The sequence below is a fragment of the Aulonocara stuartgranti genome (genome assembly GCF_965226115.1).
Source record: "Aulonocara stuartgranti genome assembly, chromosome: 4".
Classification (NCBI taxonomy): Eukaryota; Metazoa; Chordata; class Actinopteri; order Cichliformes; family Cichlidae; genus Aulonocara; species Aulonocara stuartgranti.
In genome coordinates, this window is record NC_138942.1 from 543737 (window position 1) to 565751 (window position 22015).

Sequence of the window (22015 nt, forward strand, 5' to 3'; positions counted from 1 at the left end):
CGTTGAAAGTGAAGTTTGCAGTATATTAACAGGGATTACTGATTTCTAGTTCATTTTAACTGTTCAGTGATAATAATCCAGTCTGTCTCAGGCGTGAACAAGGGCTCTAAAATCTGGTTGAAGGTCCCACCCGATGGTTGCTGGCATAGAATCCAGCCCCTTCTTTAAGGTTTTCAAAGACATTTCATCCAGGAAGCTTGTTCAGTTCAAAACTAAAAGGTGGAGAGTCCCAGGCCCAGACTTCAGTCCCAGACTGAAGAAGTATCTGTCTTCAACAAATGAAAGAAGTCCAGTCGCGTCCTTTCCAAGCTCCATACATTCACACTGTCATCTTTGCCCTCAGCAAACAGACAAAGTTGTCACGTCTGCATTGTGTGCTGTGAATAAATAAAGCTTTGGACATACTAACCATGAACATCATTACAGCCACACACAGAGACAGCACACTCATAGAGAAAAGCAGCCATCTTTGAATGCAAACAGGTGAGTCTGCAGATGGATGAGAGAAAAAGATGACTGAAGAAGAAAATGCATCATGGGAATCCCCGGCAGCCTACACCTACTGCAGCATGACCAAGGATTCAGGGTCACCTGGTCCAGCCCTAACTATATGCTTTAGCAAAAAGGAAAGTTTGAAGCCTAATCTTGAAAGTAGAGATAGTGTCTGTCTCAGCTGTAGAACAATATCAGAAGAACATGAAGCTCCAACTTCATGGTTCTGAGCTAAGCTGAAAAAGTGCTCAGTAACCAAGATTAGAAAACTGACCTCAGACCCTGTCTCAGCAGGATCTGGACCCGAGGTAGAGACCGTTTGTGTGTGAAAGGGTCTAATAACAGGTTGTCAGCCTGGGTGTTCTTTTAGCCTGATCTTTGGACACAAACCGCTTGGAAGCCTCTGACCTGAAGTCAGCTGAAGGTTTGTGGTGGCATGTCTGGATGTGAACGCTCGTGCCTCAGGTAAGAGCTCGGTATAATAAGAAAACCACAACCTGTCAGCAGACGATTACCTGATGAGACTGTAATCACAGCCAACGCGCTGACTCAGCAGCGCTTCATTCATTCATCAGGAATGTTTGTGATGATGCTTCAGATGTTCATAAACTAAAATAGATACAAGGTCATTGTTGCAGAGCCAAAACCTGCTGTCACTGATTGTGACCTGGAGCCAGTTCATCACACAGGGTTCAGTCCCAGAGAAGCTCAGCGAGGCCGTGAAATCCATAGACGTTCAATTCATCTCTCGAAATAAGACACACAACTACAACATGGGAAAAGACCCAGGGAAACCCTGAAAGCCATAAATTTCACACCCGAGCCTCAACTCTGATGTCAGAGGAGGCTGAGGGATGATGTGACTGAGTAGGTGGAGATACTGTGTCACTTCGCCCTCTGCATATCCTCCTTCACTACATCCATCAACCTCCTCTGAGGTCTTCCTCCTGTCCTCCTGTCTGGCAGCCCCATCTTCATCCTTTTTCCAGTAAATCCACTCTCCCTCGTCTGCACATGTGCAAACCATGTCAGCCTTTCTAACTTTGTCTCCAAGCCATCCATCACAGCGGGTCACACCTCTGTCTTTAAACCTTCCTCTCACTCTAGTCACAAAAGGTTAAAAATCAGCTTGCTCACCATCAGCTTCACCTGAAAGCTCCAGTCAAAGCTCACAACAGTTTCACTGGAAACATCTCAGATGATACTTCTGCTTCTGATGTCATTACTGTTACTACTACCAAAATTACTTCTGCTCATAATCAGTAAAGTGATCCTGATCTTTGGATATGAGCCGATCAGTGTGATGGCAGTTACAGTGGGGCAAAAAAGTATTTAGTCAGCCACCGATTGTGCAAGTTCCCCCACCTAAAATGATGACAGAGGTCAGTAATTTGCACCAGAGGTACACTTCAACTGTGAGAGACAGAATGTGAAAAAAAATCCATGAATCCACATGGTAGGATTTGTAAAGAATTTATTCGTAAATCAGGGTGGAAAATAAGTATTTGGTCACCTCAAACAAGGAAAATCTCTGGCTCTCACAGACCTGTAACGTCTTCTGCAAGAAGCTTTTCTGTCCCCCACTCGTTACCTGTATGAATGGCACCTGTTTGAACTCATCATCTGTATAAAAGACACCTGTCCACAGCCTCAAACAGTCAGACTCCAAACTCCGCCATGGCCAAGACCAAAGAGCTTTCGAAGGACACCAGGAAAAGTATTGTAGACCTGCACCAGACTGGGAAGAGTGAATCTACAATAGGCAAGCAGCTTGGTGTGAAAAAATCAACTGTGGGAGCAATCATCAGAAAATGGAAGACATACAAGACCACTGATAATCTCCCTCGATCTGGGGCTCCACGCAAGATCTCATCCCGTGGGGTCAAAATGATCATGAGAACGGTGAGCAAAGATCCCAGAACCACACGGGGGGACCTGGTGAATGACCTGCAGAGAGCTGGGACCAAAGTAACAAAGGTCACCATCAGTAACACACTACAACGGCAGGGAATCAAATCCCGCAGTGCCAGACGTGTTCCGCTGCTGAAGCCAGTGCATGTCCAGGCCCGTCTGAAGTTTGCCAGAGAGCACATGGATGATACAGCAGAGGATTGGGAGAATGTCATGTGGTCAGATGAAACCAAAGTAGAACTTTTTGGTGTAAACTCAACTCGTCGTGTTTGGAGGAAGAAGAATACTGAGTTGCATCCCAAGAACACCATACCTACTGTGAAGCATGGGGGTGGAAACATCATGCTATGGGGCTGTTTTTCTGCCAAGGGGACAGGACGACTGATCCGTGTTAAGGACAGAATGAATGGGGCCATGTATCGTGAGATTTTGAGCCAAAACCTCCTTCCATCAGTGAGAACTTTGAAGATGAAACGAGGCTGGGTCTTCTAACATGACAATGATCCAAAACACACCGCCCGGGCAACAAAGGAGTGGCTCCGTAAGAAGCATTTGAAAGTCCTGGAGTGGCCTAGCCAGTCTCCAGACCTCAACCCCATAGAAAATCTGTGGCGGGAGTTGAAAGTCCATGTTGCTCGACGACAGCCCCAAAACATCACTGCTCTCGAGAAGATCTGCATGGAGGAATGGGCCAAAATACCAGCTACTGTGTGTGCAAACCTGGTAAAGACCTATAGTAAACGTTTGACCTCTGTTATTGCCAACAAAGGTTATGTTACAAAGTATTGAGTTGTATTTTTGTTATTGACCAAATACTTATTTTCCACCCTGATTTACCAATAAATTCTTTACAAATCCTACCATGTGGATTCATGGATTTTTTTTTCACATTCTGTCTCTCACAGTTGAAGTGTACCTCTGGTGCAAATTACTGACCTCTGTCATCATTTTAGGTGGGGGAACTTGCACAATCGGTGGCTGACTAAATACTTTTTTGCCCCACTGTAGTTCACTTTCACTGTTTTTCATGTGCTGCTGGTGATGCTTCCAGTGACCACACGGAGGCTCGCTCAGAAATACCAAAATAATGACATCACACCGGCGCTCACAGCCTCAGCACATCCTTTCTACTCCTCCCTGTGATGCGTTCGTGGTGCAGACGTAGAGCTGAGGTCGCTGTACTTCAGCTTCATATGAAAAGCATAGACTGTTTTAAAATCAGGCACACAACTCATGCTGCATGTCTGGATGTGAACGCTCGTGCCTCAGGTAAGAGCTCGGTATAATAAGAAAACCACAACCTGTCAGCAGACGATTACCTGATGAGACTGTAAACACAGCCAACGCGCTGACTCAGCAGCGCTTCATTCATTCATCAGGAATGTTTGTGATGATGCTTCAGATGTTCATAAACTAAACCCGGTTTAGTGCGCATGCGCCAACCAGCGTGCAGCCTGTTACAGTCGCTCCTGCTTTTCTCTTAGTTTAGCTCTTTTTTCTTACGTATTCTTTTTTTTTTCTGACTTGTATTTTCCTCCGTTTTCTATCTCTTACTCAATCATGTGGATTGAGAGAGTTTTTGTTCTTCTGGTGGCCGTGGAACTGTTACTTTTATCATGGAACGGGACCGCGGCACATCTCCTACACGCACGGACTGTTTACTCCAGAGATCAGCTGATCGCCCTGATGCCGGCCGGCTCGCTGGCCAGGCCCGCAGAAGTGCCCGCAGAAGTACCAGCTGAAATTTGGAGGAAAACACATCGGGGATGCAGAGGTCAAGGACAGAAGAGAAGAAAAAAGGTGACGGTGAGACAGCGGAGGCTCGAAGCGAGGAGGAGGTTTAAACCGTGTCTGCCGTCTATCGTGATGGGAAATGTGCGATCGTTGGCAAGTAAAATCGACGAGCTCTCAGCACTGGTACGGAGTCAGAGGGAATACCGAGAGTGTAGCCTGATGTGTTTCACCGAATCATGGCTGCACCAGGACATTCCCGATGAGAATGCTTCCGTGGAAGGCTTCCACACTGTTCGGGCGGACAGGGACAGCATCGCTAGCGGTAAGCGTAAAGGAGGTGGGCTTGCTGTTTTAGTTAACAACCGGTGGTGTAACCCTGCCAACATAACAATCAAAGAAAGGATTTGTTGCCCGGACACTGAACTGTGTGCTGTTGGACTCAGGCCGTATTATTTACCCAGGGAATTCTCTCACGTCATCTTGGTGGCTGTTTATGTTCCCCCCTCTGCTAACCCCACAGCTGCATGTGACACTATCCACTCTGCCATAGCTCGGTTACAGACTCAGCACCCGAGTGCCTTTATTGTGATCTCGGGTGACTTCAACCATGTATCACTGGACAATACACTACCAACATTCAAACAATATGTGGACTGTCCCACCAGGGGAGAGAAAACTTTAGACTTACTGTATGCTAACGTCAAGGATGCATACAGCTCCTCCTCCCTCCCCCCACTTGGTAGGTCAGATCATAACCTGATTCACCTCACCCCCCGCTATGTGCCAATTGTGAGGAGGGAACCTGTGACCACCAGGACTGTTAGGAGGTGGTCAGAGGAGGCAATAGCGGAACTACAGGGCTGTTTCGAGGTGACCGACTGGGAAACACTCTGTGAGCCTCACGCCGAGGACATCAATGGGCTTACTGAGTGTATCACAGACTACATAACTTTCTGCACCGACTCCATTGTTCCAGCTCAGACTGTTCATTGTTACCCAAATAACAAGCCGTGGGTGACTAAGGACATCAAAGCCCTCCTCAACAACAAGAAGAGGGCTTTCAGAGGGGGCAACAAAGAGGAGGTGAGGAAGGTCCAGGTGTTACTAAAGGACAAGATCAGAGAGGCTAAGGACAATTACAGGAGGAAGCTGGAGTGGAAACTCCAGCAGAACAGCATGAGAGAGGTGTGGAGGGGCATGAAGACCATCACTGGATTCAGGCCAACCAACAGCAGGGGAGCTGAGGGAGGTGAGAATAGAGCCGACGAGTTGAATCTGTTTTTCAATAGATTCGACACCACAGTGTCTGCTCCCACCCCCACAACCTCACCTGCAGTCAGCCTGGAATCCAGAGCCACACCACTGTGCCAGCCTCTCTCTTCACATGTTGCCTCCTGTGAGATTCCTGACACCCCTCCCCCACCCATCACCTTCACTCAATACCAGGTTGAGATGCAAATGAGGAGACTTCACTCAGGCAAGTCTGCTGGACCAGACGGAGTGAGTCCCCTTGTCCTCAAGGCCTGTGCCCCCCAGCTGTGTGGAGTCTTTCATAAACTGTTTATGCTGAGTCTGAGTCTGCAGAGGGTCCCGGTGATGTGGAAGACATCATGCCTCGTCCCTGTACCAAAGACGCCTCGTCCCAGTGGCCCCCAGGATTACAGGCCCGTGGCACTGACCTCCCACATCATGAAGACCCTGGAAAGGCTCATCCTGGACCAGCTGCGACCCATAGTAAGACCACATCTGGATCCCCTTCAGTTCGCTTATCAGCCTCGTCTCGGAACAGAGGACGCCATCATCTACCTGCTCAATCGTGTCTACACCCATCTGGACCAGCCGGCGAGCACTGTGAGGGTCATGTTTTTTGACTTTTCCAGTGCTTTCAACACCATCAGGCCGACCCTCCTGGGTGATAAGTTAGCAGCGATGCAGGTGGATGCTTCTCTGGTGTCCTGGATTGTTGATTACCTGACAGGAAGACCACAATATGTACGTCTCCCACAGTGTGTGTCTGACAAGGTGATCAGCAACACAGGGGCACCACAGGGGACTGTCCTCTCCCCCTTCCTCTTCACCCTCTACACCACAGACTTCAGCCACTGCACAGAGACCTGCCATCTTCAGAAGTTTTCTGATGACTCTGCGGTGGTTGGATGCATCAGCAGGGATGATGAGACAGAGTACCGGGCTGTGGTCGACTCCTTTGTCACGTGGTGTGAGCAGAATCATCTGCAGCTCAACGTGGCAAAGACCAAGGAACTGATCGTGGACTTCAGGAAGACCAGGAAACACTTGACCCCTGTTTCAATCCAGGGGGTCAGTGTTGACATTGTGGAGGACTATAAATACCTTGGAGTACACATTGACAATAAACTGGACTGGGCTAAAAACACCACAGCACTTTACAGGAAGGGCCAGAGTCGTCTCTATTTTTTGAGGCGACTGAGGTCCTTCAACATCTGCCAGAAAATGCTGAGGATTTTCTATGAGTCTGTGGTGGCCAGTGCGATCCTCTATGCTGTTGCATGCTGGGGGAGCAGGCTGAGGGTCGCAGATGCCAACAGACTTAATAAACTGATCCGTAAGGCCAGCAATGTTGTGGGGATGGAGCTGGACTCCCTCAAGGTGGTGTCGGAGAGGCGGATGCTGTCCAAGATAAAGACAATGTTGGATAACACCTCCCACCCACTCCATGACATGCTGGTCAGTCACAGGAGCTCGTTCAGTGAGAGACTGAGATTACCGAAAAGCACCACTGAACGACACAGGAAATCATTCCTGCCTGTGGCCATCTCCCTGTACAACGCATCCACTTAACACACTGTTTGCTGCTACAGCTACACATGTTTCTTTTCCAAATATTTATTTATAAGTGACTTATGTATGTATGTATATATATGTATATATTGTACTATTCTTAGTTAGCGTATTGTCTGTCTTGTCTTAATGTTGGTTTAAAATGGAGCACTGTAACAAAAAATAATTTCCCCCAGGGATCAATAAAGTATTCTGATTCTGATTCTGATTCTGAAAATAGATACAAGGTCATTGTTGCAGAGCCAAAACCTGCTGTCACTGATTGTGACCTGGAGCCAGTTCATCACACAGGGTTCAGTCCCAGAGAAGCTCAGCGAGGCCGTGAAATCCATAGACGTTCAATTCATCTCTCGAAATAAGACACACAACTACAACATGGGAAAAGACCCAGGGAAACCCTGAAAGCCATAAATTTCACACCCGAGCCTCAACTCTGATGTCAGAGGAGGCTGAGGGATGATGTGACTGAGTAGGTGGAGATACTGTGTCACTTCGCCCTCTGCATATCCTCCTTCACTACATCCATCAACCTCCTCTGAGGTCTTCCTCCTGTCCTCCTGTCTGGCAGCCCCATCTTCATCCTTTTTCCAGTAAATCCACTCTCCCTCGTCTGCACATGTGCAAACCATGTCAGCCTTTCTAACTTTGTCTCCAAGCCATCCATCACAGCGGGTCACACCTCTGTCTTTAAACCTTCCTCTCACTCTAGTCACAAAAGGTTAAAAATCAGCTTGCTCACCATCAGCTTCACCTGAAAGCTCCAGTCAAAGCTCACAACAGTTTCACTGGAAACATCTCAGATGATACTTCTGCTTCTGATGTCATTACTGTTACTACTACCAAAATTACTTCTGCTCATAATCAGTAAAGTGATCCTGATCTTTGGATATGAGCCGATCAGTGTGATGGCAGTTACAGTGGGGCAAAAAAGTATTTAGTCAGCCACCGATTGTGCAAGTTCCCCCACCTAAAATGATGACAGAGGTCAGTAATTTGCACCAGGAACTCATCATCTGTATAAAAGACACCTGTCCACAGCCTCAAACAGTCAGACTCCAAACTCCGCCTTGGCCAAGACCAAAGAGCTTTCGAAGGACACCAGGAAAAGTATTGTAGACCTGCACCAGACTGGGAAGAGTGAATCTACAATAGGCAAGCAGCTTGGTGTGAAAAAATCAACTGTGGGAGCAATCATCAGAAAATGGAAGACATACAAGACCACTGATAATCTCCCTCGATCTGGGGCTCCACGCAAGATCTCATCCCGTGGGGTCAAAATGATCATGAGAACGGTGAGCAAAGATCCCAGAACCACACGGGGGGACCTGGTGAATGACCTGCAGAGAGCTGGGACCAAAGTAACAAAGGTCACCATCAGTAACACACTACAACGGCAGGGAATCAAATCCCGCAGTGCCAGACGTGTTCCGCTGCTGAAGCCAGTGCATGTCCAGGCCCGTCTGAAGTTTGCCAGAGAGCACATGGATGATACAGCAGAGGATTGGGAGAATGTCATGTGGTCAGATGAAACCAAAGTAGAACTTTTTGGTGTAAACTCAACTCGTCGTGTTTGGAGGAAGAAGAATACTGAGTTGCATCCCAAGAACACCATACCTACTGTGAAGCATGGGGGTGGAAACATCATGCTATGGGGCTGTTTTTCTGCCAAGGGGACAGGACGACTGATCCGTGTTAAGGACAGAATGAATGGGGCCATGTATCGTGAGATTTTGAGCCAAAACCTCCTTCCATCAGTGAGAACTTTGAAGATGAAACGAGGCTGGGTCTTCCAACATGACAATGATCCAAAACACACCGCCCGGGCAACAAAGGAGTGGCTCCGTAAGAAGCATTTGAAAGTCCTGGAGTGGCCTAGCCAGTCTCCAGACCTCAACCCCATAGAAAATCTGTGGCGGGAGTTGAAAGTCCATGTTGCTCGACGACAGCCCCAAAACATCACTGCTCTCGAGAAGATCTGCATGGAGGAATGGGCCAAAATACCAGCTACTGTGTGTGCAAACCTGGTAAAGACCTATAGTAAACGTTTGACCTCTGTTATTGCCAACAAAGGTTATGTTACAAAGTATTGAGTTGTATTTTTGTTATTGACCAAATACTTATTTTCCACCCTGATTTACCAATAAATTCTTTACAAATCCTACCATGTGGATTCATGGATTTTTTTTTCACATTCTGTCTCTCACAGTTGAAGTGTACCTCTGGTGCAAATTACTGACCTCTGTCATCATTTTAGGTGGGGGAACTTGCACAATCGGTGGCTGACTAAATACTTTTTTGCCCCACTGTAGTTCACTTTCACTGTTTTTCATGTGCTGCTGGTGATGCTTCCAGTGACCACACGGAGGCTTGCTCAGAAATACCAAAATAATGACATCACACCGGCGCTCACAGCCTCAGCACATCCTTTCTACTCCTCCCTGTGATGCGTTCGTGGTGCAGACGTAGAGCTGAGGTCGCTGTACTTCAGCTTCATATGAAAAGCATAGACTGTTTTAAAATCAGGCACACAACTCATGCTGAGCGTGTTCCAGTCAGCCATAAAGAGCATCAGAGCGGCAGCGCAGGTCAGCTGATCAGAGCCTCACGTTCATTCATTTCAAAGTTCTTGTTTTACCCTCGCTGCACTCCTACATCTGATATTACAGACCCTGCCAAACCCCGGTTTAACCCAGACTTATAAAAATAATAATAATAATGAAAAGAAGAGAGTGCATTTTTTGATGCTTTATTCTGATGAAATGAAACATTTGAACAATAAAAAATAAGAAAAAATGAAATCAGAAAAAGTACAAAAACAATAAATAATAAATACATATAAATAAATAAAGGTATAAATAAAATATATGATTATCAGTACTCCTTGGTGGGCGTGGCAAAGGATTTTTTCATTGGGCGTGGCTCCAGTTGAAGCAGGACCTGTGTATCTGCTGGGTGGACTTTAGGACCCAGATCACATCTCTCCTCAGAGCCTCCCAACCACACGCTGCACTGTCCTGTGAGACAAGATACGCACACTCAGCTCTCATTGGTCCACACACAGTGACTCAAACATGTCATTTATTAAGACGAAGCTTTAATAAAATCTTTAATAATTTTATATCGTTCATTTGATGTTGAATTGATTTAATAAAAATATATTTATTACTCGTGACGTTTTATGAATCAGACTGCAGAGATCAATTTTTACCTGCTGCTCAATGACTGCTGTGACGTTACTGAAGTACGACGACAGCAGACCTGATGCTTCCTCGTCCGAGGGCAGCTGCGGAGACACGGACCGTCAAATCACAGCAACAGGAGGCTGGTTCTACAGGGACAAGTTCTACACAGGCTGATTCTACATAGGCTGGTTTTACAGAGACCATCAGACCTTAGACCAGTTCTACAGAAACTACAGATTACAGAGACCACAATGACTGAGGCGGTTCTACTGAGATGGGCTCTGGTACTCACACAGCGACCCTCATCCTGCAGACGGTCCTGCAGGGTGAAGAATTCTTCGAGTTTCTTCTCGTCCCAGTTGACTCCGCCATCTCCCACAGGTAGCTCGTGTTCCTCGTACGTCAGCCACATGCCTTCGAGTAACTTGTAGACGACCCACAGTACTCGGGGACACTGAGGTGGGCCAATGAGAAATCAGGTCATATCCAGACATAGAAAACAAAGCTCTATGAGAGCCGACAGGCCACGGTGAAGTTTACCTGAGATCGATTGGCTGCAGTGGTGGGGAGGGTGGAGTCTGGAAAGGAGATATTGGCGTTGACTGGCCGGCAGTGGAGAGGAAATTTCGGTCCCTACAGGACAAACAGGAATCACTAAATTTTTATGGACAGATGACCGACTAACAGCAGCTGATGTTAAGGTCTGAGGGTTTCCGTTCCTACCGTGGCGTTGAGTAGATGGTGGGCTCCCGTAACCACTCTTCCTGTCAGAGGACGGCACCGCGGCGTTGGCTTGGCAACCAGCATCATCTGGAGACCAAAGAGCGGCAAGAGAATGAGGAGGACGGTGGAGGGCGCCATGAGAGCCGAGCGGGTCCTTGTCTGGTCTGAGGTGTGTGCTGTGTGAGCCGGCAGGTAACCTGGAACAGAGAGAAGCAGATGGGCTGGATGTCAGCACATCAGCCAATGAGAGGACATCTACCTGTGTGACTCACTCACAAACCACTAAGAATCTGATTGAAAGCACAACCTGGACCCTCTACTGCCAGGTGAGTCACTAGAGGAGTGGTGTAAAGCTCATTAACAGGTATTTATGAAAAAAACAACAACATCGGTGAGTAGTTAGACGTGTCCGCATATTTATGGTCATATCTTTGGTTTCAGATACGTAAAACATCCCAAACAGTTTCCCTGACGCTTACTACCCATCTAAATGCCTGAAACGGGATGTGACATCACAGCTCTGAGAGAAGTAAAGGTAGCTACAGTCACCAAAGCTGAACTCTGACCTGTTAGCGATCGGCCGGACTGATACCGGGCGCTTTGAGCGAATGGTATTTGTAGTGTGCCGAGGTGACGTGTCGCTCGCTCAGCTCCTATCAGACATAAAAACACAACACTCTTTCCAGTCAGCAGGTTTTCCCGCCGCACCTCGGAGCGTTGGTGGAATTATTCGTCAGAGCTACGAGACCCGATCGGGCGCCAACCGTCAGCTGACGTTCTCGTCTCGCATCATGAGTGGAAAATTCACGTTCTGACTCTAATGAAGAAGAAAAGTCCTGAAAGTCAATGAGTCACTTATCTGAAGCTTTGGCCCTGAAATGAAACTTAAAGCGCCTTCGTTAGCGCCTTACTGCTAATCATCAGGGGCTTTTAATCACCGGCACAGAGGGACCCGAAGCCAAATTGTTCAAAATGCAACTTCATTCAACAGCACAGAGCTCGCAGGCAGCCAGGGCATAACGCTAAAAAGTCTTCAAACTTTATTAAAACCCTCAAAACCTCTTTTAAATCTTCTAACTAATTAGGAACAAAATCATTATAAATTTGAGTTTTACTTGGTATTTTTTGAAGGATCGGGGGTTTTTTTGGCACTGATGATGTAGAGCTCTGAAACCCTGTGACACAAAAATGTTTCATATTTGCCACATTTCTGTTTCACAGGGTTAAAAACCAGCTGATGTTTATCCAAACTGCAGACTTCATTCATCAAATTACAAATAAAGCTGTCGCAGACATAAATGATCAAAGATTTTAGGAAACAGTAACTGAAAGTTCAACAGCTGACTGAGCAATAGAAAATCAATAATGGCATCAGGTTTCAAGCTGTTGTTCTAATGAAATATGTTTAATCCAGAAGTCTGAGGATTAATCTGAGGATATCAATAAAGCCCACAGCTGATCTAAAACTGCTTCAGTGCTTTGATATCTGAGTCGAGACACTCACCGTTGGCAGGGGTGCTGCAGGGTTGGAGGTGTTGGAGGTGTCGGAGGTCTGCGCTGATCTGGTTCTTCCTCTGGTGGTTGTTGTGGTTCTGATGAGAGTCTGTGTTATGTTGTGGTTTAAATAAAGCTTCATCCTGGAAAGCAGTAAATGAAACTCTGATGCATTCAACAAAAATTAAACATTTCTAAGAACTTCTGGAAATTTCCCAACCTCAGGCCCCACTGCATCCTGGCCACCCCCTCAGGGTGCGAGGTGGCGCGCGAGCCTTCGCTTTGCAACTGCTGACTCAACATGGTAAGAAATCCAGCAACAGCAGAGATGCACAAAACATATGGAAACATTGACGGTCAAAAGTTTATGGACAGCTGACGTCAGCTACATGTGTCGTCAGCTGGAGGCCCCAGACACTTTAATGAAGTGCTCCGTGTCTCAAAGAGCACTTTCAAAAAGTAATCACATTACTGCAGTAACACTTCAGTGTGCAGTGTCAAAGCAAAAAGTTTTCAAATGGGCAGAAGAATCAAAAGCTCTGATGTGATGTTAGCTCCACAAGATCATTACTGTTCACTCAAACTAAGACTTGATGTGAACATGTTTTTAACTACACTAAAATAACATTAAAAGTTTTAAAAACAATGAAACTCAATGAAACGATTTTATAAACTTGGAAAACTATATCAATAAAATCTACACAAAGGAGAAACAGAAGCAAACTCACAAACTGTAAATATGTCAGCTGCTTCATTAGTTTATTTGATTTTGAAACAAACTGTGACAGAAGTGTGCAGCTGGTTAAAGTGCAACAATAATTATGTTCAAGTCTTATAAAAACTAGAACTACTTCAGTTGAAACTTAAATGAAAAACTACAAAATAAACAAAACTACAGAATTAAATACACTTTTAAAATAATGATGTAAATGAACGAGGTAACAAGTCAAACAAGTCAAAAATAAAAGTACTAATCTGTAGCCTGATGTCATCAAAGCAGATACATATTAGACAAACACAGACCTTTGTAATTACTTATTGTTCATTTTCTCTTATATGTTGTTTTTGCTGGTGAAATACTTAAAAAACTGACCAAGTATTGAGAATCACCTCATTATTGCCCCAAAAAACTCAGTTTGGTTTAAACTGCGAGCTATCGAACCTGCCAGGAAAAATCTGTAGTTAATTTACTGTTACACAGTCAACCAGCTGGTGTTAGGACTATTCTGTATCCTGCAGTTTTTCTCCTCACTTTTCTGTCCTTGTGTGTGTGTCCTGTAAAACTCCTCCAGTGGTCAGTCAGTTATAAACTCAAAAATAAAGTGCACTGTCATCGCCTGATTCTGATTGGATGATTGGAATGCTGACTCCTCATTAAACACAAAAGTTTGTGAACATCTGAGTTTTGCCGAAAGTCAAAAGTAAGGAGATAAAATAAAGATCAAAGGTTGGATGATCGATGGATGGATGGTCGATGGGTGGATGGTCGATGGGTGGATGATCAATGGATGGATGGATGGTCGATGGGTGGATGGTTGTTTTATTTTGGTGGTTTCACTTTGGTTTTGTTGATGCTTATGTGCTGAATTTGAATCGGAGACGCAGTTCAGAGATGTGCTGTTTGAAGCGATTGCTCTGTAATGATCCATGTTTCTCATTCAGAAAATAAAGGATTAATATGCAGTTTGTAGTTTTTCATGAAACAAACAAACACTTTGATTTCCTGCTGCTTGTTCCCTTTGAGTCACATGGAAACAATGATGTCTCTTGTAGTTTCTCAGTAAGTGTTCATGGACAGAACTGTCCTCGTCCTTGTGTTTGCGTCTATGAATCAAAGTAAAACCTGTGAGTTTCGTCACAGGAAGCGGTTTAACGCTTCAGTTTATGTTTACAGAGAAGAAGAGAGAGCAGCAGAGAGGCAGGAAGTGCAGCTTCAGTCACATTTAGACAGAAAAGAAAGAAGGAAGGAAGCGTGGAGCTCCTCTGTGGAGAAATGAGATCTCGGCGAGTGTTTCGTTTTCCACTTCAGCTTCAACGAGTCGCTCAGTGTCACCAAGCGCGGGGCGAGTGACGCTGAAACTGAAGCGAGCTGCAGAGTCAGAGCGACACTGAGCCGAGGCCGAGGCAGCTTTTACCCTAAAGTACTCGAATGACTGATTCTGCTTCCAGCCGCAGGAAGTTTGCGCTTCATCGGAAAGCTCCCATCACATGTTACCGATGATCAGCAGTGTGTTTAAACATGAAACACGATGTGCTGTTTCTGATAGAATAGAATTGAATAGCCCTTTCATGTCTTTAATGAGTTGTGGGTCCTCCACACTAACTGTGCAGGGATAAGACATAAACGTAGACAGATGATGCACACACATCTGAGTCCTCTCTGCACCTAAAGATGATCTACTGACAGTAGAATCAGTTTTCACCTGTTTGATGCCTGACGAATTATTAAAGTGATTAAAAATTAACCTTTAAGACTGAAAAAACTGACCTGAAACACACAGGTCACCATCCCTGACCCCTGACCCCTGAGGGTGACCCCACTGCTCTGATGCCAAACTAACTGCAGCTGCCTTTGAGCGGCTCATCTGCGAGCCATTCTCAGACTAACATGAACTCTGTGCAACATTAATCTGTTCCTCATTAAATATGCTGCCTCCCAGTCCCTCCCACATGTGAGCAATAATTAAAGACTTTTTCATTTTAACGCAATAAAAATAATGCAACATTCGGGTCGTTCTGCCTGCAAAACTCAATACACTGACATAACACCAGAGATGGGCAGTAACGGATTACATTACTGTAATCTGATTACTTTATTCAAGTAACGTATCGAGTGCAGCGAGAGTATGAGCGTGCAGCGTTTAAAGCGTGGAAGTGCTGACCTTACTTTGAGTTTGATTCCATAAAAAGAGACAAAAACATTAGTGTCCATCGTGCGTGGGAAGAAAACTTCTTTTTACAGCGAAAAAACCCCTAAACTTCCGAGCAAGCACCGAGTAGCTACGACGTAATGGGAAACTCACAGAGAAACTCGTGGATTCTTCCACTGACCGCGGCACACCTGCACCAGGGTAAACCTCCGCCTACCCCACTCCTGCTTTACAGGTGAAAATAGAGCGACAGGACCGCTGAGTCTTTGACTTTATTTATTTTCTGCTGTGTTTTACTTGCATCTATTTGAAAGACTGAGTGTAAACACAAAAAATATTTTATTTTATGTGCTGGAATGTGCAGAAAATAGGTTTAAATGTTAAACAAATTTCTTCCAGTCAGAGAATGTTGCATATAATTAAATCTTTGCTTAATGCATAAAGTTAAAAGATTAAAACTAATAAAACAAGTTTTAAAAAGAGACTTTTCCATTTGATTACATTTTATATGATGGATTATGTAGAAAAAGTAGAATTGGGCTGAAAGATCTATCACTTTATCACCTCTTGTTAAAGAAAATGTTCTAAAACACTTCTTCAGTAAAGACTCAGAGAAGAGAAACACACAGAACTTCTTGCTAGCAAGGGCAGCCTCCAGACTGAGACTCGCCCTGAGCACTGCCCCTGGTTTTTATTTTATACTCCATTGAACGTGTGTGTGTGTCCTGCTGATCAAAGGGTCATAAAAGGTACATCCTTGGTCAGGAGAAGGGTGAGGAAGTCCAGCAGTTAAAGCACTTAGACTAAAACAAACGTAACTACGTTAATCCTGCCATAAAACAATAAAACAAGGTACGATCTCTCCCATGCTCCCAGGATGTGGGGGTGCATTCCTGGGGTGCACGCCAAGCCTGCAGCCTGCTAGAGATCACACACAATTGATTATATGCCTCTAAGTATACATGGTTGAATATTTCCTAATACAAATCACTACATGCAGTATTCTACCATATGCAAACTTATATCACTAAAAAGATTATACTGACTACTAAATACAATTTCCTCTTGACACCTCTTCAGGTTGTAAATCGTGTTTTTAAAAGTAACTAAGTAACTAAGTAATTAATTACTTTTGAAAATAAGTAATCAGTAAAGTAACCGGATTACTTTTTTGGGGAAGTAATCAGTAATTAGTTACTGAAGTAACTTGACCAACACTGCATAACACGCAGACCTTCAAAGTAAAACAGGAAACACGCTGACTGAACTCAAGATACGTAAACTTAACACAGAACACACGGAAGTCAACAACAAAAGCTAAGAACTAGAACTCTGGAAATATTACAGAACTAAGCAGCTAGAAATACAAGGACAGAAACCAAAACACCAACAGCAACAACCATGAACAACAAATAACCAAGAAACACAAAGCACGTGGTCACCGACCCAGGACCGTGACAGAAAACACACAGACCCACAACACTGAACAACAGGAGGTGAAAAAGGTTTCCTGATGGTCGGGTGAGAGTTTGGAAGCACGTTCCATCCTGCCTGTATCAGCGCCCAGGCTGCTGGTTTGATGGAGTGGGCTTAGACCACGGTTAGACCACGGTTAGACCACGTCTGTCCCGTTATGATCCTTCTGAGATTTGGTCATAAAGCTCAACGTCTCAAAGCTCAGATCATCTCAGACCGAGTTCCTGAACGTGCCGCTGCACTCGGATGGCCTCCACCGTCACAGATCTCAGTCCAACACAGCAGCTTTGGGAAGTGGAGGGTCGTGATGATGTCACGATGATGTCATGTCAACATGGCTCATAATCTCTGAGAAAGGTCGCCAACAGCTTGAAGAATCTGAGTCGTGAAGCGGCTCTGATGAAAAAAAAAGTCCAGCTCGGTAGACTAAGAAGCGTAGATGAGCCGCAGGGAGGCAAAGACTGAGACACACAGTTTCACAGTTGTCTATCAGGTATTTCCGTAATCTACTGATTAATCATTATCTGATAAAGTAACACGATAAGGGGGTTTAGCTCAGTGCGTCGAGCTGTCTCCCTTCTCTCTCTGCCCTGCTCTCCTGTCCTCTCTTCATCAAATAAAGCTGACAAAGGCCAAATAAAGTATTTTTTAAAAGTAACCAGATAAGAAAGACTTCTGTCTTATTCACGAGAAGTGAGAAAACGTGGGAGTTTTAAAATGAACTCTCTTTGGTTCCACCTCGTATGTCTGTTTCTTAATAGTTTAACTGCAGATAAAACTTCACCTTTATGGGCCATTTTAAAATCGTATTCTTGTTGTTCCCTAACTGGACGTATGGGATGAAACAAACGTTGAGAGCCGTCTCGAGTGCCCTGAGCACATTTCGATGTTGGGGGTTAAGGGTGAGACTTGGGTGGTCCGCTGTTACCAAGCATGACATGGGACCCCAGATCTTTAGAAGTAAGTTAGGGGAGAGACTCACCCACTTGGGATGCTATTGGTCCATTCAGTGGGCGTTATTAGCAGCAATGTTACCGATAACACCCGAAGTGGGTGGAAAATGTTACAGGGCAGGATGCAGTGAGGAGGGGGACCTTACAGTTTTACACACCCTGTTTCTCTACACAGTTTGTGATTCCAGTAAAATATCCCAGTTTATACTATTACGCTCTGTTTTTTATTGTTTTTTATTATATAGGATCAAATTTTGATGCCACTCTTGTGCACAAGCAGAATTTTAATGTCTGGATTGTCTTTTGTTTAGACCTGCGAACGACAATGGATGGATTTAATGTATGACCTTTGGCCCTTTTCACAGATTGTTTTGTATGTCTTGCATAATTTTATACAACATTGTTGAGGTTTATTGTTTTCTTGTGTACAGACATCTGTCTTTTTAACCTTTGGCGCCCTCTAGGGGTTCAAAGAGTCAGGTGTTGGCTGATGGTGAGCCTGCCTATCAAACCCTGATGAAGACGGTTCCCTCTAAACTGAGCGCGGGAGCAATCGCGAATCAGCGAAATAAAATAAATACACGTATTTACTTTAATTCCATTTCGGGCTGGATTTTTTTTTGTGTGCGCAGCGCAGATTTTCTGTGTGGGGAGACCATGTCAGCAGTGTGCGATTGCTCACGCGCTCAGTTTAGAGGGAACATACCTTGGAGGCAATGTTCCCTCTAATGTTTCATGTGTCTGAGCAATCGCGCAAACTCCCTGAGCGGACACTTGGACCACTGTGAGCAACAGCAGGCGTGGTCATTGTGGTCACGCCAGCACCGAATCCATCCAAGTTGCATGTTTCTTAAAATAATGAAATTACAGCATTTACATTTATGTTAGACTACTTTTAATTAACTGCTTTATCCCACTTACAATGAAATTTTTTTAAACAATTGTTCATGACCTGTGCAGCATGTTAACACTATTGGAAGTAAAAATAACTTGAACTCCAATTTTGAAAACACAACTTTCCTTTTTTTTTTTAATAAAGCTCTGACTTGTATTATGAGTCTGTGGTCTGGGAGAGAGTCTGTAACTCTGTCTGCAACATACAGTAAATAATGACCAATGTTGGGCAATTAATTATATAGTTACTTCTTCAAAAAAGTAACTGAATTATGCAAACCACAAAGTTTTTTGCAGCTGTTTACCTAAAAATGCAGCCAAGGCGATTTTTAAATAAACATTTCAAACTATTTACAGAACAATCAGCTGTTCTGCATCAAATCTGATGCCACGCAAATTATTTGTGCCGCTCCAAAAAATAATTTCTGTCCACTATGAGATGAAGGAGAACATCAGCCTGATACCTGCAGGCCTGACAGCAGCAGATGTGTCACTGCTGTAACACCTGTAACACTCAGCAGGCGCCTCATTGTTCTGACACACAACAAAACTATTGACTACACTACACACTGACTACACAAGATTTGCACTAAACGTCGCAAATTTTTCACATCTCAAAACACCGCCGTCACTCCTACCCCCCTCCCCAGGCGGAGAGTGCTTTCGCCTTTCGAGCGTTTTCCTTATAAAACGCCGTTTTTACCGTTTCTTCCCGCAGTAAATATAAACAACGACAGTATTCAGGAAGAAAAACAAACATTACAGATATTTTTATCATAGCTCTGGTTTTACGTCCGATCAACACAATTTAAAAACTGGTATAAAGTCCACACTTTGTCCGTCAGTTGTTCCGTCTGTCCTGCTCACATCTCCAATGGTTGTACACGTTGTCATTAACGTGGCTTCACTCCACATCAGCTTTGCTCGCTAAAACACCGGTGTCGGCACATAAGGACGCTGTCAGAGCCTGTCAACCGCGTTGATTAGCTGCGTATATACGAATGTGAATCGCATCATTGGCTGGACTATGGGATAAGGTGGCATCGTTCTAATCCCATACAGGAGCAGCCAGTCTCTTACTGACTAACACTGCAGAACAGAATTGTTAACGTTTTAATTTTAACTTCAATTCAGGCTCGATTTTTAAGTGCACAGCGCAGATTTTCTGTGCGCAGAGACCGTGCCAGCAGTGCGCAATTTCACACGCGTGCAGCTTAGAGGGAACATTGCTTGGAGGGTGTTTGGTCTGTTGCTGAACTGTTCCATGACTAAACTTGCTGGATGATCTTAAACAGATCTGACCGATGAGCAGCTGCTGGTTCAGCCTTTAGAGCCTGGCAGCGTTTTCTGATGGGCTGTGTGAGTGTGTACACAGACTCCATGTTAAACGATGGCAGCAGCATCGTCACTGCTTGTGGCATACCCACCAAATGTCACCATATTACCAGCCGACAAGGGGAGGTCCACTGTTGTCCTGAACTCAACTGTATGCAGGACTTCCAAAAATCCATAAAGGAGTCGCACTCTCCCTCTTCACGTGCACACTGTTAGAGCTCTGCCTTGTTTCAAATACAACGAGGGTTTCTACAGACACAAACATGGCTGTGCCATGGGTCCCTGGTGTCTCCTATTGTGTCATGGTCCTGGGTCGTGCGACCCAGTGTTTTGTGTTTAGTCTATTTTGATGTCTATTGATTGTTTAGGTTCTTTAAGGTAGTCCAGTCCTTTTGTAGTTATGTTACCCTTGTATCAAGCCTCCCTTGCCCTTCGTGTGTTTATGTCTGTGTGTCTTGTATTGTCAAGTTCATGCTGTCGCGTCTGTCACCTCCCCCTGTACTACGTCTCCCCGGTTCATGTCCCATGTTTCCTGTTTTACTTTGAAGGCCTGCATTCACTGTCAGTGTATTCAGTTTCACTCCTCCTGTCCTGTCGTTAAGTTCATGTATATCAGCTGCGTTCCCATGTGTGGCCACTTCCCCTGATCATCCCTCATGTGTATTTAGTCTCTGTGTTTCTTACAGTCTGTGTTGCGTTGTCTGTGTTCCCACCCTCCATGTTTCCATGCCCGGTCTGTTGTATTCTAAGTCATAGCCTTACCTTAGTTCATTCCCAGTTTAGGTTTCTGTTTAGTTATTGCTTTTGTGCTGCCCTTATTCTTGTTTGTTTCTCTTGCGTTACCAGCCACAATAAAAGGCTCGCTTTTGTTTAAAGTTTACTCCCGTGTCACTCGTGTCTGCACCTGAGTCCTCCACGCACTCTCCACACGGTCTGTCACAGCGGACCGTGACAGTACGACGCGACCATGTCGGACTCAGCGGACATTTCAGAGGAGGTAGGGGAGGAGCTGAACCGGCTCTGCCGCATTATGGATCGCATCATCGGATGCGCGGATCCAAGTGTGGTTTCCACGGGATTGGCGGCCGTGGACGCCGTTTTGTTGCGGGAGCCACGGTTGCGACAGCTCCCCCACCTCGTCGAGGCGTTTGACTCCCTGGGCCCCCTTAAGGAGGAGCTTCGTGCCCGTGCGCTGGCCCAGAGGGTCCTGAATGCCGCCTCAGCACCCACACCTCCGTCCCGTGGACGGGTGTCATCGCCGCTGCCTCATGAGCCAGAGGCTGTGAGAGGTGGAACGCTGAGGTCCACTTCCACTCAGCCATCGCCTCACCGTGGATCGGCTTCCTCGTTTCCGCCACAGTCAAGCTGCACTGACCAGCACACGGAGGCGATGGAGGCCATAGATTTTGGTGACGATGAGCGTCAGCAGGTGTTGCGGGCTTATCGGGAGGAGGAGCTCCGTTGGAAGCCTTGGCTCATTCCCGAGGAGGAGCTCCCACCTATCGCCCTGCTTCAGACCGGCCGCTCACCGTCACCCCCTCGCGAGGACTTCACGTCTCCGGCCGCTTGTCTGGCGAGGATGTGGGCAGAGAAGGAAGACTCGATCCCAACAGTTAACGCTGCCGCGCTCGCGGCCGCTCCGAGGAGGAAGCGGCGTCGGCGTCGCTCTACACGGCACTCAGAGGTTAGTGATAACGTTCTGTTGCCACTGAAACGCCCTGGATGTAGTGAGGGCGAGGGCTTTGGAAAGACAATTAAGGTCTCGGAGATGGAGACACAATTTACCTGTACTGTTAACTCTGTCACCCCCCCATGCACCTCATCACGGTCTGTTTTCTCGGGGGCCAGTGAAGAAGCTGCCTTTTCCATGCCTCTGACTGCTAATGTTGAAGGTGTTAATCCTGTGCCCACGTTGTGTTTTGACAACAAAGCTAAACTTTCTGGTGTTGGGCACGCTATTCTTGGGGAAGACACACTGCCATCACCGAACTGTGAAACCGACACTGCCAAACCGACCATAGACTCTTCAGTCCTGAGAATTAAACCAAGTGATGTACTGTTAAACCCTGGTATTACGTATGAGCAGGATGAGGGGGACATTAGCGAAAAAGGATGTACTAATGATTCTGCA

At 45.6% G+C, this 22015-nt stretch overlaps 1 protein-coding gene across 3 annotated transcripts; it reads right to left on the reverse strand.

The window, feature by feature from the left end:
* Positions 1-9834: 9834 nt before the first annotated feature.
* ifnphi2 (interferon phi 2) lies at positions 9835-12642 on the reverse strand. 3 transcript variants are annotated; one of them, XM_082530962.1, is made up of 7 exons: positions 12577-12642; positions 12367-12499; positions 10863-11059; positions 10680-10772; positions 10432-10593; positions 10166-10240; positions 9835-9971 (listed from the first exon to the last, which is right to left on the reverse strand). In XM_082530962.1, exons 3-7 carry the CDS (start codon positions 10998-11000, stop codon positions 9864-9866), a joined length of 576 nt encoding a protein of 191 aa, XP_082387088.1. In that variant the 5' UTR covers positions 11001-11059; positions 12367-12499; positions 12577-12642; the 3' UTR covers positions 9835-9863. The 3 variants fall into 3 exon arrangements, with proteins under 3 accessions (XP_082387088.1, XP_082387089.1, XP_082387087.1); XM_082530963.1 differs by lacking the exon at positions 12577-12642 and adding an exon at positions 11429-11515 and having other exon boundaries at positions 12367-12566; XM_082530961.1 differs by lacking the exon at positions 12577-12642 and having other exon boundaries at positions 12367-12566.
* Positions 12643-22015: the final 9373 nt, after the last annotated feature.